A 15,787-nucleotide genomic window follows, 5' to 3' on the forward strand; every position below is an offset into this window, starting at 1 on the left:
TAATTCCAAATGAGCTTTTCCAGGCCTATGTTTTAATCTTTTTAAATAATTAACTGAATTTCATGGCGGTAGGAACCCTGTACAGTATTGTTATATGTTGTTTTGTACAGTATACTTAATGTAAACGCTTTACTGTATGTACGGTAGCTTTGTTTTTATTATTATTACAGTAATACCAGTTCCAGACAATATTTGCACTACATGTTATTTTATGTTACTGTATGTTTATACTGAAACCAAATAAAGGCCTTGTGCATGCCGGTGCAAAAATAAATAACAGCTTACTGCAAATAACGGCCTGGTTCCTTTTCCGATTTTGCATATTAACAGCCCGGGCTACTATTTGGTAATATACAGGCTATTTGTTTTTTATGTAATATAAATTACATCACATTGGATTGATTTCAGGATGATGACAAAGCCCTGCAGAGCCACGCCAATTCACGGAAACTCAAATATGAGGTGAGTTTGTTTTGCACCGATTTGCACTTAACCCTTAAGATTAAGACCTGACCGCCCACTTTACCCCACTTAACCCTTAAGATTAACCCGACCGCCCACTTTACCCCACTTAACCCTTAAAATTAATCTCACCGCCCACTTTGCCCCACTTAACCCTTAAGATTAACCCGACCGCCCACTTTACCCCACTTAACCTTTAAAATTAATCTCACCGCCCACTTTGCCCCACTTAACCCTTAAAATGAACCCGACCGCCCACTTTACCCCACTGTGACCCTGAAGATTAACCCGCTGAAAACTAGTCATATGATTATTCATAATATGATTTGATGTCTGAACTCACACACTTTGGAACGTTCAGGGTTGCCAGTTTGAATGTGAGAAATCAGCCATTTTGTGTGCAAATGCATGAATGCACATACATCATGCCCGCAAACGTAACAACTTGTGTGCCGATTTCAAACGGATATAATTAATTATAAATGGAGGAATGTGCAAGACGATAATAACCAATACATTACTAACCTCGTGTCCTAAACACATCTGAGATGTTATTTAGAAGTGCCAATCAAAGCGCCGCTCACACTGAGCAACTATCAAACATACATAGTTTTAAAATCACACCTGTGTGAAGTGAGCGGTGCAGGCTGCTCAACGACACCGCTGGCTGGCTGCACTTATAGTGCTCAGTGTGAATGGCCCTTTAATTAAGGCTGTTCAACAGCGCCACTTTAGGTCACCCAGTGGTATTGCAGCTGTTCGTACCCCAGACAGACAGACATTCAGATCTACATGTGATCTACAAGCTGTGACGCATTGTGAGATTCTTTTTTTTTTTGCCCAACGTTAAACACGTGTTAAAAAGGCGTTAAAGGTATATTCAGTGATTTCACTGAATAGGTTTAATTTTTTGGCTGGGACCTAAGCCTTTCATTCAATCAGGATAGAGAGCCAAAAACAAAACCTAAGGTTTTTTGATGCCCAGGGGTTAACTGGGGACAGGGAGGAACTCCTTATATGGTCAGCACACTCTATAGTAGAGAGGATTATCACAACAAAACAAAAAAATAATAAGTGATATTTTAATTAAGTGAAATCACTGAATATACCTTTAAAGACGTTGTTGGCAGTCTAGGACATCATAAAAAAGAAGTTAAATAAGTCCTTGGCGATGGATGTTATACAGAGCCCTGAGGAACACCGCTAGGGTTTAATGTTTTAAACAAACACTAAACATTGTTTCTCAGCGCTGCATGGCTGCTCGTTTATGTCCAAAAGTTTGGGAAAATGGCGCGATTGCTGTTTCATCGTCGGGACACTAATAATTTGCATGTTTTGAATCTTTGTGTCGGTTCTTGATTTAAAAAACCAATCATTGATTTCCTGCACCTGGTGACGGAAGGACCAGCACGGTTCTGATTGGGTGGATCACTACGGACCGTCTCCTCTTCATCTCTGTAGTCACGGGTTGCTCCGCCCCCTTCCCTTGTGCACACAGAGAGAGGCCGGCTCGTTGTGGGCGTCGCCCACCGCCGGGACGAACAACTACGATGATGATGATGACCGCCACAGGACGGCTTCAGAGGAACTGGAGAGGAACCACATGAAGGCACATGGACCATTAGACCACTGTTCAGATGATCTACTGGAGACACATGGACCATTAGACCACTGTTCAGATGATCTACTGGAGACACATGGACCATTAGACCACTGTTCAGATGATCTACTGGAGACACATGGACCATTAGACCAATCGGAAACAACGCTGTACGCCTCGTTTGACAACAAAGCGTTGATTTGCAGAGACGGTGAGACGGCCGGGCGGCGGAAGCTAGGACTCCCTCCTGGACGCCGAGATTCGTGCGCTTCATCTTCCTCCTCCGTCGTCGCCAAGCACCGCGCCCGTCTCCACGTGAACGTCACCGGCGGGGAAAGATGCCCGGCGGTCCCCGGTCGTGGTGACGACGCGGAGTGCCTGTCCACGGACGACGAGAAGAGGCTCCTGTTGAACGTCTCCTGTCGGCGCTCCGCCGAGAAACGCCAAAAAAGCGACTCTGGGATCACGAAACGGCCGAATGTCTCCGACGGTCCGAGCTCGCCGTCTCAGAGCTCAGCCGAAGGTCACGCTCTCGACCAAACCTCAGCCGAAGCGCCGCAGGGTCGACATCTCGAACGGACCGCTGAGGAAGAACCGCAGGGTCGACAGGAAGAGCAGCGGCGCGTCAGCGCGGTGACCAGCGTGCTCAGGAAACACCTGGAGTGCAGCCAGAGCTACGTCTTGGGTTGCGTGTCCGGGAGGCTGTCCGAAGCGTACAAGGACGCCAGCATGCGTCTGGAAAACACCCGCGATGACGTCTTGCGGAAAGTGGGAGGAGTCTGCGAGATGAAGGTCGTCCTGTCTCGGTACCTGACGACGATGGCGAGAGATCTCCCCGCGGTCACAGCTCAACCGACGCTACGACCGCTGCCGGGCGCTACCGTGGAAGAGGAGAGAGTGGAGCTGGTCGATCTGTCCCGGGACCGTCTCTTCAGCTCGGATCTGTCCCGGGACCGTCTCTACAGCTCCGATCTGTCCCGGGAACGTCTCTTCAGCTCCGATCTGTCCCGGGACCGTCTCTACAGCTCCGATCTGTCCCGGGAACGTCTCTTCAGCTCCGATCTGTCCCGGGACTGTCTCTACAGCTCCGATCTGTCCCGGGACCGTCTCTACAGCTCCGATCTGTCCCGGGACCGTCTCTACAGCTCAGATCTGTCCCAGGACCGTCTCTACAGCTCGGATCGGTCCCGGGATTCTGCCGACGCCCCTGATCGGTCCGCGGGCTCCGCTTCGTCCTCTGATTGGCCCGCGGGCTCCGTGTCATCGTACAGACACGGCGACGCCCACATCTTCACTCAGTGTCTGGTGGCGTTCCCCGGAGCGCTGTCAGCCCCGCCCCCAGAGCTGCTCCGGCTGCTGCAGACGCTGCTGCCTCAGATGCAGTCCGACCGGACGGCGAGGGTCTACCGTCTCCGAGTGGCCAACTGCCAGCGGCCCGCAGCTCGGCCCGCCTGTCTGGTCCTGCTGGAGAAGGACTTGTACGCGATCTGTTCTGCGACGGACTCCGTCAGGAGGAGGGAAAACCTGTTCGTTTTCCACCATTTCTGCCTCTCCAACATCCAGGAAGTCCAGGTGAGCCTGGCGGGACAGCACGTCCGCCTCATCGGACGCGACGACCACAACATCCTGGCCGTGTTCACCCACAGCAAGGAGCTCACCCAGGAGCTGTGTGGGTCCTTACTGAAGGCCCTGGATCCAGACCGGGGCTTACTGAAGACTCTGGATCCAGACCGGGACTTGGTGAAGACTCTGGATCCAGACCGGGACTTAGTGAAGACTCCTGATCGCAACTTAGTGAGGACTCCTGACCAGGACTTAGTGAAGACTCCTGACCGGGACTTAGTGAAGACTCTGGATCCAGACCGGGACTTAGTGAAGACTCTGGATCCAGACCGGGACTTAGTGAAGACTCTGGATCCAGACCGGGACTTACTGAAGACTCTGGATCCTGACCGCAACTTAGTGAGGACTCCTGACCGGGACTTAGTGAAGACTCCTGACCGGGACTTAGTGAAGACTCTGGATCCAGACCGGGACTTAGTGAAGACTCTGGATCCAGACCGGGACTTAGTGAAGACTCTGGATCCAGACCGGGACTTACTGAAGACTCTGGATCCTGACCGCAACTTAGTGAGGACTCCTGACCGGGACTTAGTGAAGACTCCTGACCAGGACTCAGTGAAGACTCCTGACCAGGACTTAGTGAAGACCCTGGTTCCAGACCAGGACTTAGTGAAGACTCCTGACCGGGACTCAGTGAAGACTCCTGACGGGGACACGGGTCCCAGTGGGACCGGGAGCCACCCGTTGCTCCACGGGGACCTGATGAGCCTGTCTCTGGACTGGACCACCGACATCCCGGACCTGGAGCTTAATCCGGGCGGCGGCGCTCGTCTCACCTCGCGGTTCCGGCGGGTCCTGGCCGACCTGCTGTACATCGTCCACGGGAACATGGAGGACGACCTCCACCAGGGGGCGCCGTGGTGGGGGGGCAGGCCGTCCCTGGCCCACGTGCGTCCTCTGCTCTACACCAGCGTGGCGGTGGAGAATGTGGGCGGCGCCCAGAAGGAGGAGGAGGAGGAGAACCACAGCGCCGGCGTGCGCCAGCTCCTCCTCACCGACACCCACGTGGTTCTGCTGTCGGAGACGGGCGTGTTCCACCCAGTCCCCCGTGGCTCCAGCCTGGTCCCCGCCCAGCCGCCGTTCCAGGGGGTGGAGCTACGGCGGCGCGCCGACCTCCGCTGCCTGCTGGTCCGACAGAGCGAGCGCTGCTTCCTGCTGGACATGGTGTTCGGGGGAGGAAACCGTCCCTCCAGGAGAAGTTCTGCCTCCGACGTGTCCTCCTCCTCGCTGTCGGACCGCAGAGGAGGAGGAGGAGACGTCTGGAGGCTGACCTTCGGCTGCACGGAGGACGCTGTGCTGCTGGTGCAGCTCCTGGTCCGAGAGCCCAGGGACTGATTTGATCCATTGAGCCGGTTCTTTAGGGGGTGGACTCTGAGCCGGTTCTTTAGGGGGTGGGACTCGGAGCCGGTTCTTTAAGGGTGGGACTCGGAGCCGGTTCTTTAAGGGTGGGACTCTTTAGAGGTGGGATGTTTGTTTATCACACACTGTCAGAGCTGTGGTTTTTAGAGTTACAGAGTAAGGAATCGAAACCGATAAGTCCTAAACGTTCCCCCCCAGCCCTAGTATGTTCTATGTATATTCTAACAAATGTATTCCAAATGATTTTGCTTGTGTTTGCTACTTTGCTTCTGGGTCATGTATGTAGGATGTGAAATACTCATGGGTGGTTTCTGGGTCATGTATTTAGGATGTGAAATACTCATGGGTGGTTTCTGGGTCTTATCATTGGATGATACTTAGTAAGTGGCTTCAACATATAGAAACATGTCTGCCGATATCGTTCTGCCTCATTTCTCTGTTTCTGCCTCATTTCTCTGTTTCTGGGCTTCGTGTGTTTGATACTGTAATTTGTCACATTGGTTCTGAATGGAAGGGAAAGGGTTTTTTAATGTTTATTCTCTACAGTGTTCATTTTGTTGACTAAAATACTAAGGTTTTTCATATTTAGTCTAGGCTAGACTAAATGATTACACATGACTAAAATAGGACTAAAACGAAATGGCGAGTTATTCAAAAGACTAAAGACTAAATCAGAATTTGTTGTCAAAATTAACACTGAGTCTCTAAAAGCACAATTGCACTTTATTGATTTAATGTGGATGTTGTATCGATGAATGTGATTTATTATTCTACCAAAATGTGACATAGCCTAATTACCAAGGAAGTATGATCAACATCAATATGTTTAATTAAATAATGTTTTGTTAAGATTAGTACTGTTTGATGAGTTGAACATGTTGAAATGAACCAAAAATAAAATGTAATAAAACAATGATGTAACAACAAAGTACAAGTATAAATGAATAAAGATTGTATTTTATATTAAACATATTGTGTCCATGATCGTCAGTCAATACTAACAAACCAAAACCATTTATATTAATTATTCGGCACAAACAAGGGACTACATTTGTTCCTATGCCACCAAAATGTGGAACTCCCTACCAACAGTCCTTAAGACATGTGAATCGCTTGACTCCTTCAAAACCGCTCTCAAAAGGCACCTACGGACGGCTGCAAATCGAAACTGGCCCCCGGTAAAATCTGAATCCCCCCCCACCCACTTTCCCCCTCACTGTATATGTTTATTTTTCCTTTTTACCTCCTTACATCATTTCCTGTTTTTGAGTGGTGCAACCACTCCTACAACCAGCAATGTCCGTGTACCTGTGTAGGTACCTGTGTGTGTCTATGAGCACAAGTATGTTACTTATTTATACCAGTAGGGGGCACCAGAAACAGAGAGAGGGGTAGTTCTGTGTGTCTAATGAGAGAGAGAGAGGGGGGGGGGGAATTGCACCACTCAGTTCACACGTGTGTGATTTTTTATATAGAAGTGCATATTTGTACGTCTCTAAACATTGTGATGAATTGAACATGGTGGACCGTGTTGTAAACCAGTGTAACGCTCTATCAGTGAGCCGTCCTCAGTAACAGTCTGTGTTGAGTTGTGCTTTCATGTGAAATGAACCCGTTCTGCAAACTGTTAACACCCCAAACGCCCGGGGGATATTTTGTGGAGCGACGCTCCCAGCCTGTGGAGCGACGCTCCCAGCCTGTGGAGCGACGCGCTCGGTTATATCAATAAAGTTCTGTCCTGTGATTAATCTCCGTCCTGAGCGTTAAGGTCATTACACACTGGCGAATTGGCGACGCGATCTGAAAATGCGAAATATTGCATGTTGCAGTTCGCCTGCGAATGTCTGCAAAATACGACACCAGAGCGAACAAATAAAGAGCGAAAACGGTGGCATTTTCGCATATTCGCGCATTCGCCACTGATGTGGAAGCTTGCATTGACTTCAATTGGTTTTTAAAAAAATGCGAATTATTCGCACGAATAAATCGCGTCGCCAATTTGCCAGTGTGTAATGACCTTTACTATTTGATAGGACGGTGACCTCTGTTTATGCCGCTCAGGGTGTTAATAAATACAATCAATCATTCAATCAATTGATTAATTTATATTAAACATATTGTGTCCAGGACAACAAAGACTCAATACTAACAAATCATTCTCAATCAGTTCATTTTAAAAACGGGATTATTGGGATTAATTAATGGTGATTAATTTAATGTAAGCTTGTATCTGCCTGCCTGCCTGTCTGTCTGTCTGCTCTGTCTGTCTGCTCTGTCTGTCTGTCTGTCTGTCTGTCTGTCTGTCTGTCTGTCCTGGTCTCTGTAGCAGCATCTAGCATCCGTCCCTCTGGGGACAGGAAGTGGACCTGTGGGGACAGGAAGTGACGTGGTCAGAATCAGCATCCCTCGCTACGTCCTCAGAGGTCAAGGCAAGGACCAGCACTTTGAGTTTGAGGTCAAGGTGAGTTCAAAGGTCAGGGCAAGGACCAGCACTTTAGGAAAACTCCAATTCCCAAAATCTGATGTATTTCATATTACTCAGATTACTGTATGTAATCTAAATGTAATGATTTCATATTACTCAGATTACTGTATGTAATCTAAATGTAATGTATTTCATATTACTCAGATTACTGTATGTAATCTAAATGTAATGTATTTCATATTACTCAGATTACTGTATGCAATATAAATGTAATGTATTTCATATTACTCAGATTACTGTATGTAATCTAAATGTAATGTATTTCATATTACTCAGATTACTGTATGTAATCTAAATGAAATGTATTTTATATTACTCAGATTACTGTATGCAATATAAATTTAATGTATTTCATATTACTCAGATTACTGTATGTAATCTAAATGTAATGTATTTCATATTACTCAGATTACTGTATGCAATATAAATGTAATGTATTTCATATTACTCAGATTACTGTATGTAATCTAAATGTAATGTATTTCATATTACTCAGATTACTGTATGCAATATAAATGTAATGTATTTCATATTACTCAGATTACTGTATGTAATCTAAATGTGATGTATTGTATATTACTCAGATTACTGTGCGTGTATGTAATCTAAATATGATGTATTGTATATTACTCAGATTACTGTATTTAATCTAAATATGATTTATTGAATATTACTCAGATTGCTGTATGTAATCTAAATATGATGTATTGTATATTACTCAGATCAGCGTTCTGGATGAAACATGGACGGTGTTCAGGCGTTACAGTCGCTTCAGAGAAATGCACAAGAGTCTGAAGAGTAAATACCCCCAGGTTGGTCTTTAGATTATGACTTTATTAAAGGGGTGCGCATTAAAGGGGTGTGCGTCATTTAAAGGGGTGTGCATCATTTAAAGGGGTGTGCATCATTTAAAGGGGTGTGCATCATTTAAAGGGGTGTGCGTCATTTAAAGGGGTGTGCATCATTTAAAGGGGTGTGCGTCATTTAAAGGGTTGTGCATCATTTAAAGGGGTGTGCGTCGTTTAAAGGGGTGTGCATCATTTAAAGGGGTGTGCGTCATTTAAAGAGGTGTGCATCATTTAAAGGGGTGTGCGTCATTTAAAGGGGTGTGCGTCATTTAAAGTGGTGTGCGTCATCATTTAAAGGGTTGTGCATCATTTAAAGGTGTGTGCGTTGCGTTCCCTCACAGCTGGCAGCGTTAGAGTTTCCTCCTAAGAAGCTGTTTGGGAACAGAGACGAGAGGATGGTCGCCGAGCGACGTTCCCACCTGGAGGTAAGACTGTGGTGTGAGCGGAGGCCCCCAGGGGCCCCTTCTCCTTTTCCCTCTACATCAAAGGTTTGCCCCACAATGTGGACACTAGGGTCCCTTTTCCACCGGGGGTTGAACCGGTTCGGTTCTTTCTTCCCGCCAAATATTGAACCCGTTCAGAGTGTGAGTTGGTTCCGAACCATAAACGTTCGATCACAATGTGAACCACAAAACGGCGGTTCAGCTTTGCAATTTGCACGCAGCGCTTTGTGAACCGAGACGATATATAAGTGGGTGTGTCAGTAGGTTGGAACTTGTCAGTAGGTTGGAACTTGTCAGTAGGTTGGAACTTGTCAGTGGGTTGGAACTTGTCAGTAGGTGGGAACTTGTCAGTGGGTTGGAACTTGTCAGTGGGTTGGAACTTGTCAGTAGGTGGGAACTTGTCAGTGGGTTGGAACTTGGGAGGACGCAGAACACAGTGACACACGCAACAGATATTCGATGCGATCAACCATCTTTGAACAAAAATACGTTTACATTAATTGCCAACGCAAACATGAAACGATCCAAACGTATGCGGATGCATCGCGATCCAGAATCCAGCTGAGACTTGCGGGGCGTTATAATAACTTGTAACCCTGACATCACAACCTCGTGGATACCGTTTACATCGGTTTGTGTTGTGCAACGCCCTCGGGGCGTCTGCGGGCATGACGGATCCTTCTCCTTTTCAACATTTTGTGTTTAGGTATATACAGTAATAGCGCCACCAAATGAACCAAGGTTCAATCTGGTGGAAATGCAGCCGGTTTCGCGACCGGGTCGCAAAAATCACCAAGGTTCGGAACGGCACTGGTTCTGAACCGAAGTTATTTTGGTGGAAAAGAGGCCTAGGTGTAATAAATATGGCGCCTGGGGGTGTTTAGGACCATTACATCAGAGCGCCCAGCAATTTGCAGCTACGGAGCACATTTGGATTGGACGTGGCTGAAGTAGCTAAATGTAGCCAAAACGTCTAACATATAACCTTTTCTTAGAATTGGACAGATTGATTTAGATCAAGAGTGTTTCACGTTTTTAAGATTTTCGATATCATCCGCTAAAATGGGGGAGGGGCATTTTTGGATGACATCCCAGCCCGTGGCGCGATCAATAACGTTCCATCCTGTTGTAACAATCGCCCCTTGTGTCTTAAGGCAAATTATTAACTAAGGAAAATTAAACAACAGATTCGTAGGGATATAGTCCAAATTATTTATATAGAGATGCTGCAAATGTGTATCATCAAACCAACGGTGTAACAGAAAACCAAACACATTCAGACAAACCGAAATCAACAAACAATTCTTTCAACGTTTACACAAACAAAACAATCAACCCACGCCCAAAGTCAAGTGCGCGCGACCGCACTAAGTGTTAAATAAATAAATAATAAAGTCCGCGCTCGTCCTCTTCTTTAACTGAACACGGTCCGCCCGCGATAGTCTTTAGCAGTCCTTATATCCACAGAAGAGAGCTCCTCCGCTCTGAACGACCAAACAAAAACAAATGGGGTACCCCTTATAGTAAATAAATAGATCCAACAGAAAGCCCTCGGCTCGATCTCACCGGCATGCAGGTACAGGTTGTTCAACTCCAGTGGCAGAAAACCTTCGACCGGCTTCCAGTCCAAACGCCGACTCTCCGACGGCGGCAGCAATTAAGCGATGACTTAATTCCCCGACGGTCCTGTTGCTAGTAAGGGCTGCAGATAAGCGTGATCAAACTTGATACTTGGATTTGACTGCTACCTGGCGCTCCTCATCCCCCGTGTAGGCCTACACTGTCTTTGTGATTCCCCCGTTCCCCGTGTGTCACTTCCTCCTGAAGTAACCTTGGGTGACGACACCAGTGGCGTGTCAATCACCCATGTGTCAGACCTGTTACCTTTTCCTCATGAATAGGAAATATTATCATCACATTCACTTCACATGTAATATTTCTCCTTAAATAAATAACATGTACAGAACAACAAAGTAGAACGACATAAATAATGTGCTTTTGTCACACTGTGATTAATCACCGTCCTGAGCGCTACTATCCGATTGGACAGTGACCTCCGTTTATGCCACTCAGGGTGTTGATCTGTTCTGTATTTGTATTTTGTATTTGTATTTATTTATTCAGCACAGTATAAAACAACACAGTGAACATATAAATATGAGAAGGGTAAGGTGCTAGGCTGAGGCAAAAAAGCCCAAGGGGCTTATATGAGGCCTCTACCTATATAGATTATAATGAAACATTGTACATGAGATATAGAATATCCAGAAAACATGATTGCAGTATATAAAACATAAACAAAACAACTAAACAAAAACACAACAAGAACATGATTAGAATTTTTGGTTATTTACATGATTAGAGAAAATAATAGATACAAAGAAATATAATTAGGTGATCTGGTCAATTAAGTGGGTCCTAAACTTATGTTTGAAATGTTTTAATGAAGTAGAATTTGATGAGATTGCTGTATAGGTGTTCCATAGCTGGGCCCCCCTGTATCTGATGGAGAACTGACACAGAGCAGTACGGAACTTTGGGAGATGTAAATTATTTGACTGTCTCGTATTGAAGTGGTGCACATCACTGTTGAACTGGAAAAAGTCTTTACATGGCAAAGGAAATGCCAATCTCTGAATCTGTTCTCTCTCCACCAGCGTTACCTCAGGAGCTTCTTCCAGGTGATGCTGTCGTCAGGAGCTTCTCCGCTGCGGTCCGACGCGACGGCCAGCGACCCGGGAACAGGCCTGGGTCCGTGTCCTGGTTCTGGTCTGGTTCCTGGTCTGGGCCTGGGTACTGATCCTGTTCCTGGTCTGGGTCCTGGTCTGTGTCCTGGTCCTGGTCTGGGTCGTGGTTCTGATTCTGGCCTGAGCAAACACTCCATCTGTGACTTCTCCCCGTTCTTCAAGAAGGGCGTGTTCGACTACAGCAGCCACGGTACGGGTTGACCTCCGACCCCGGGTTGACCTACCGACCCCGGGTTGACCTCCGACCCCGGGTTGACCTCTGACCCCAGCCCCCCCCACCCGGTCGACGCTCGCCACAACTCCACAGAGCTCTGCAGTGCCTCGCTGCCTCATGGAGGGTCTTGTTGCCTCACGGAGAGTCTTGTTGCCTCATGGAGAGTCTTGTTGCCTCATGGAGGGTCTTGTTGCCTCATGGAGAGTATTGTTGCCTCATGGAGAGTCTTGTTGCCTCATGGAGGGTCTTGTTGCCTCATGGAGAGTCTTGTTGCCTCATGGAGGGTCTTGTTGCCTCACGGAGGGTCTTGTTGCCTCATGGAGGGTCTTGTTACCTCACGGAGACTCTTGTTGCCTCATGGAGGGTCTCGTTGCCTCACGGAGGGTCTCTGCGTTGAACCGCAGGTCAAGCGGATGGAGTTCTGAACGTACGTCGGAAACCTGAACCCTGACCCTGAGGTGCCGCAGAGCTGGAACGCTGCACGTTGACGCCAAATAAAACACATACAGCTTTCTGTAGCTCTGAGGTCAAAGGTCACAGCTTTCTGTAGCTCTGGGGTCAAAGGTCACAGCTTTCTGTAGCTCTGGGGTCCCCCAGGGCTGTAAACTAGGTCACAGCTTTCTGTAGCTCTGAGGTCCCCCAGGGCTGTGAACTAGGTCTGTTATAGTTGTAACTAAGGGGTCCCCCAGGGCTGTGAACTGGGTCTGTTATAGTTGTAGCTCTGGGGTCCCCCAGGGCTGTAAACTAGGTCACAGCTTTCTGTAGCTCTGGGGTCCCCCAGGGCTGTGAACTAGGTCACAGCTCTCTGTAGCTCTGAGGTCCCCCAGGGCTGTGAACTAGGTCTGCTATAGTTGTAGCTCTGGGGTCCCCCAGGGCTGTGAACTAGGTCTGCTATAGTTCTAACTCTGGGGTCCCCCAGGGCTGTGAACTAGGTCTGCTATAGTTGTTGCCAAAAATAAAATGTAACTTTAGTTTCCTCCTCGCTAGAATAAATATTATGTTGGGGTGAACGTATTTATGGTCGTGGAATCTGACGTATAAACATGAAACTACTGATACTTCTGTCCGGAGAGGCTTTGTTAAGATTGTAGATCTGGGATTTCCAGCAAGCGACGCCATTGTGTAGCATCGTAATATTTAAGCCATTTAGGCCGGACAAAACATTCTTCTAAATCCCAATGGTTTTCTGATAATACCTATGTTTCTATATCAGTGGCACTCGGTGCCGCGCTATGAGCTTGTAGATCTGCTATTTCTCAACACCTAAAGTTTAAAATAATGCTTAAAACACCAAAAGGGGTTCCCGCCCCAAAATGTGTTAAAGGAGCAATTCACCCGTTTTCACCCTGATTTTCATATAAATGGTTCTAATGTTCATTATAATGTAAATGGTTTTAATGCTCATTATAATATTATAAATGGTTCTAATGCTCATTGTGAACGCAGTGATTGCGAACGCAGTGAGCACTTACTATGAGACCTAGCAGATCATGTCTGTGTGTGTGTCTTTGTGCCCATATATGGAGCTGAGTGATTTGTTTGTGATTGATGCAACACACTCCATATTTGGACGTATAGCTGCTTTGGGGACTCCTTATATGGTTATGGCTAAGTTAAAAACTTAACTTAAAAATAACTTAACTTAAAAAAATGATAACTTAAAAATAAATATTAAAAAAAACCAAATATGTACGAGCTGCGTTCGCTTCCCGCGTTTGCGCGTCTTACTGGTTATAATATGTAATTATATTTCCGTCTACTCACTCTGTGCCTCATTGGTCGGTTGTGGACACTTCAGAAACCTGCCTACCAGTGACATCACCAGTGACATCGTCGATGGGGATTGGTTCGGTCGGAACGATGTTTTCAAATATTTAGGTTCGCAGACTTTCTAGGAAAGAGAGAGACTCTATTTCCTATTGGAATCCCCATCGATGATGTCACTGGTGATGTCACAGGTATAGATGATGTCACTGGTGATGTCACAGGTATAGCTTCTATACCGTATGAACAACAAGTCTAGTCCTCCACTTAAAGGACCACTTCACCACTTTTCAACCTATCTTCATAAAATATGTCCTCACTAATAATCATGATAAAATGGCATGATTTTTTCCTACTCAGTCTGTGTCTCATAGGAGGGCTGTGGGCAGTTTAGAAACATCATCATTAGGCAGATTCTTTTTAAACAAGATTTTTTTTACAAAAATGTTTAGATTTTCATTATCGTGAGAACGGTGGCTTCCATTTTCGCATTGCAACTTTTCAGGACTAGAAAGCCTGCAGTTTCTATTAGCTTGGATTCCCCATCGATGATGTCACTGGAAGACGGTTTCTGAACTGCCCACAGCCCTCCTATGAGACACAGACCGAGTAGGAAATATTTGCGCCATTTTTTCATGATTATTAGTGAGGACCTATATATATATGAAGATAGGTTGAAAAGTGGTGAAGTTGTCCTTTAAAGGACGGCTTCACCCATTTAAGTCCTCACTAATGATCATACTATGGTACCATTGTTTTCTACTCAGTCTCATAGGAGGGTTATAGGCAGTTCAGAAACCAGTCTGTGTCTCATAGGAGGGCTGTGGGCAGTTCAGAAACCAGTCTGTCTCATAGGAGGGCTGTGGGCAGTTCAGAAACCAGTCTGTGTCTCATAGGAGGGCTGTGGGCAGTTCAGAAACCAGTCTGTGTCTCATAGGAGGGCTGTGGGCAGTTCAGAAACCAGTCTGTGTCTCATAGGAGGGCTGTGGGCAGTTCAGAAACCGGTCTGTGTCTCATAGGAGGGCTGTGGGCAGTTCAGAAACCGGTCTGTGTCTCATAGGAGGGCTGTGGGCAGTTCAGAAACCAGTCTGTGTCTCATAGGAGGGCTGTGGGCAGTTCAGAAACCAGTCTGTCTCATAGCATAATTGAGTACTATAGACGAATAACAGTTTAAGTCCACACCATAATACACCATAATGTATAAATGATGGCTGAGGGTCAGGACAACGAGGCCTTTTCGTGGAGGGGTCAGAATAAAATGTGCACTTAAAACTGTTATTCGTCTACTCTATTTAATTGTTATTTTGATCAATGCTTGCCTGTTATCTCTCCTAATGGTATACCGACATCAATACAGCATGGAACTGTGGCTCAAATGCTGAATAAATGATTGACCTTCAAATGAAAAGGGTTGAAAACCCCCTGCTTTAAGACACTAGGGGGTCTGTGTACGTCAGGGCAAACCCCTGCTTTAAGACACTAGGGGGTCTGTGTACGTCAGGGCAAACCCCTGCTTTAAGACTCCAGGGGGTCTGTGTACGTCAGGACAAACCCCTGCTTTAAGACACTATAGGGGGTCTGTGTACGTCAGGACAAACCCCTGCTTTAAGACCCCAGGGGGTCTGTACGTCAGGACAAACCCCTGCTTTAAGACCCCAGGGGGTCTGTGTACGTCAGGACAAACCCCTGCTTTAAGACCCCAGGGGGTCTGTGTACGTCAGGACAAACCCCTGCTTTAAGACCCCAGGGGGTCTGTGTACGTCAGGACAAACCCCTGCTTTAAGACCCCAGGGGGTCTGTGTACGTCAGGACAATCTAAAACACTTCAGTCCTGATTCTGTCTTTGTCTCGTATCTCTACAGTGGATGTGATCGTCTGAACACAGATCACGTAACACGCCTTTATAAGCCATATTGATGTGAAGCATGTCATGTATATTAATTACACTGTATATGAATGTTTATAATTGTTTGTTTTTCTAGGCGATGCTTGTGTATTTAAATGCAGTGCATAAACACATTGACATTGAATGTCATCAAAGGGATTGATTGTACTTTTATTTCAACCACTTAACGTTGGGAATATGCTTTATTTCAACCACTAACGTTGGGAATAATTTATGCTTTATTTCAACCACTAACGTTGGGGATATGCTTTATTCTATATGAATATGCTATATTGTTTTGTTGTTTTGGGATGATGAATTAAACGAGGAAACGGACTCTGACTGATGTGTTTCTTG

The 15,787-nt window shown here is 46.4% G+C and overlaps 1 protein-coding gene across 1 annotated transcript in view; it reads left to right on the forward strand.

Annotated features, from left to right (window-relative positions):
• The window catches only part of kif16ba (kinesin family member 16Ba), a 43,025-nt gene extending 27,290 nt beyond the window's left edge, over positions 1–15,735 (forward strand). Inside the window, exons 28-32 of the mRNA XM_080760437.1 lie at positions 409–462; positions 7,371–7,505; positions 8,252–8,341; positions 8,719–8,802; positions 11,478–15,735. Of these exons, the coding sequence (XP_080616563.1) occupies positions 409–462; positions 7,371–7,505; positions 8,252–8,341; positions 8,719–8,802; positions 11,478–11,768 (654 nt within the window). The 3' untranslated portion in view covers positions 11,769–15,735. The remainder of the gene's footprint in view (positions 1–408; positions 463–7,370; positions 7,506–8,251; positions 8,342–8,718; positions 8,803–11,477) is intronic.
• The last annotated feature ends 52 nt before the right edge of the window (positions 15,736–15,787 follow it).

Source organism: Protomyctophum bolini (genome assembly GCF_963924005.1).
Source record: "Protomyctophum bolini genome assembly, chromosome: 3".
Taxonomy (NCBI): Eukaryota; Metazoa; Chordata; class Actinopteri; order Myctophiformes; family Myctophidae; genus Protomyctophum; species Protomyctophum bolini.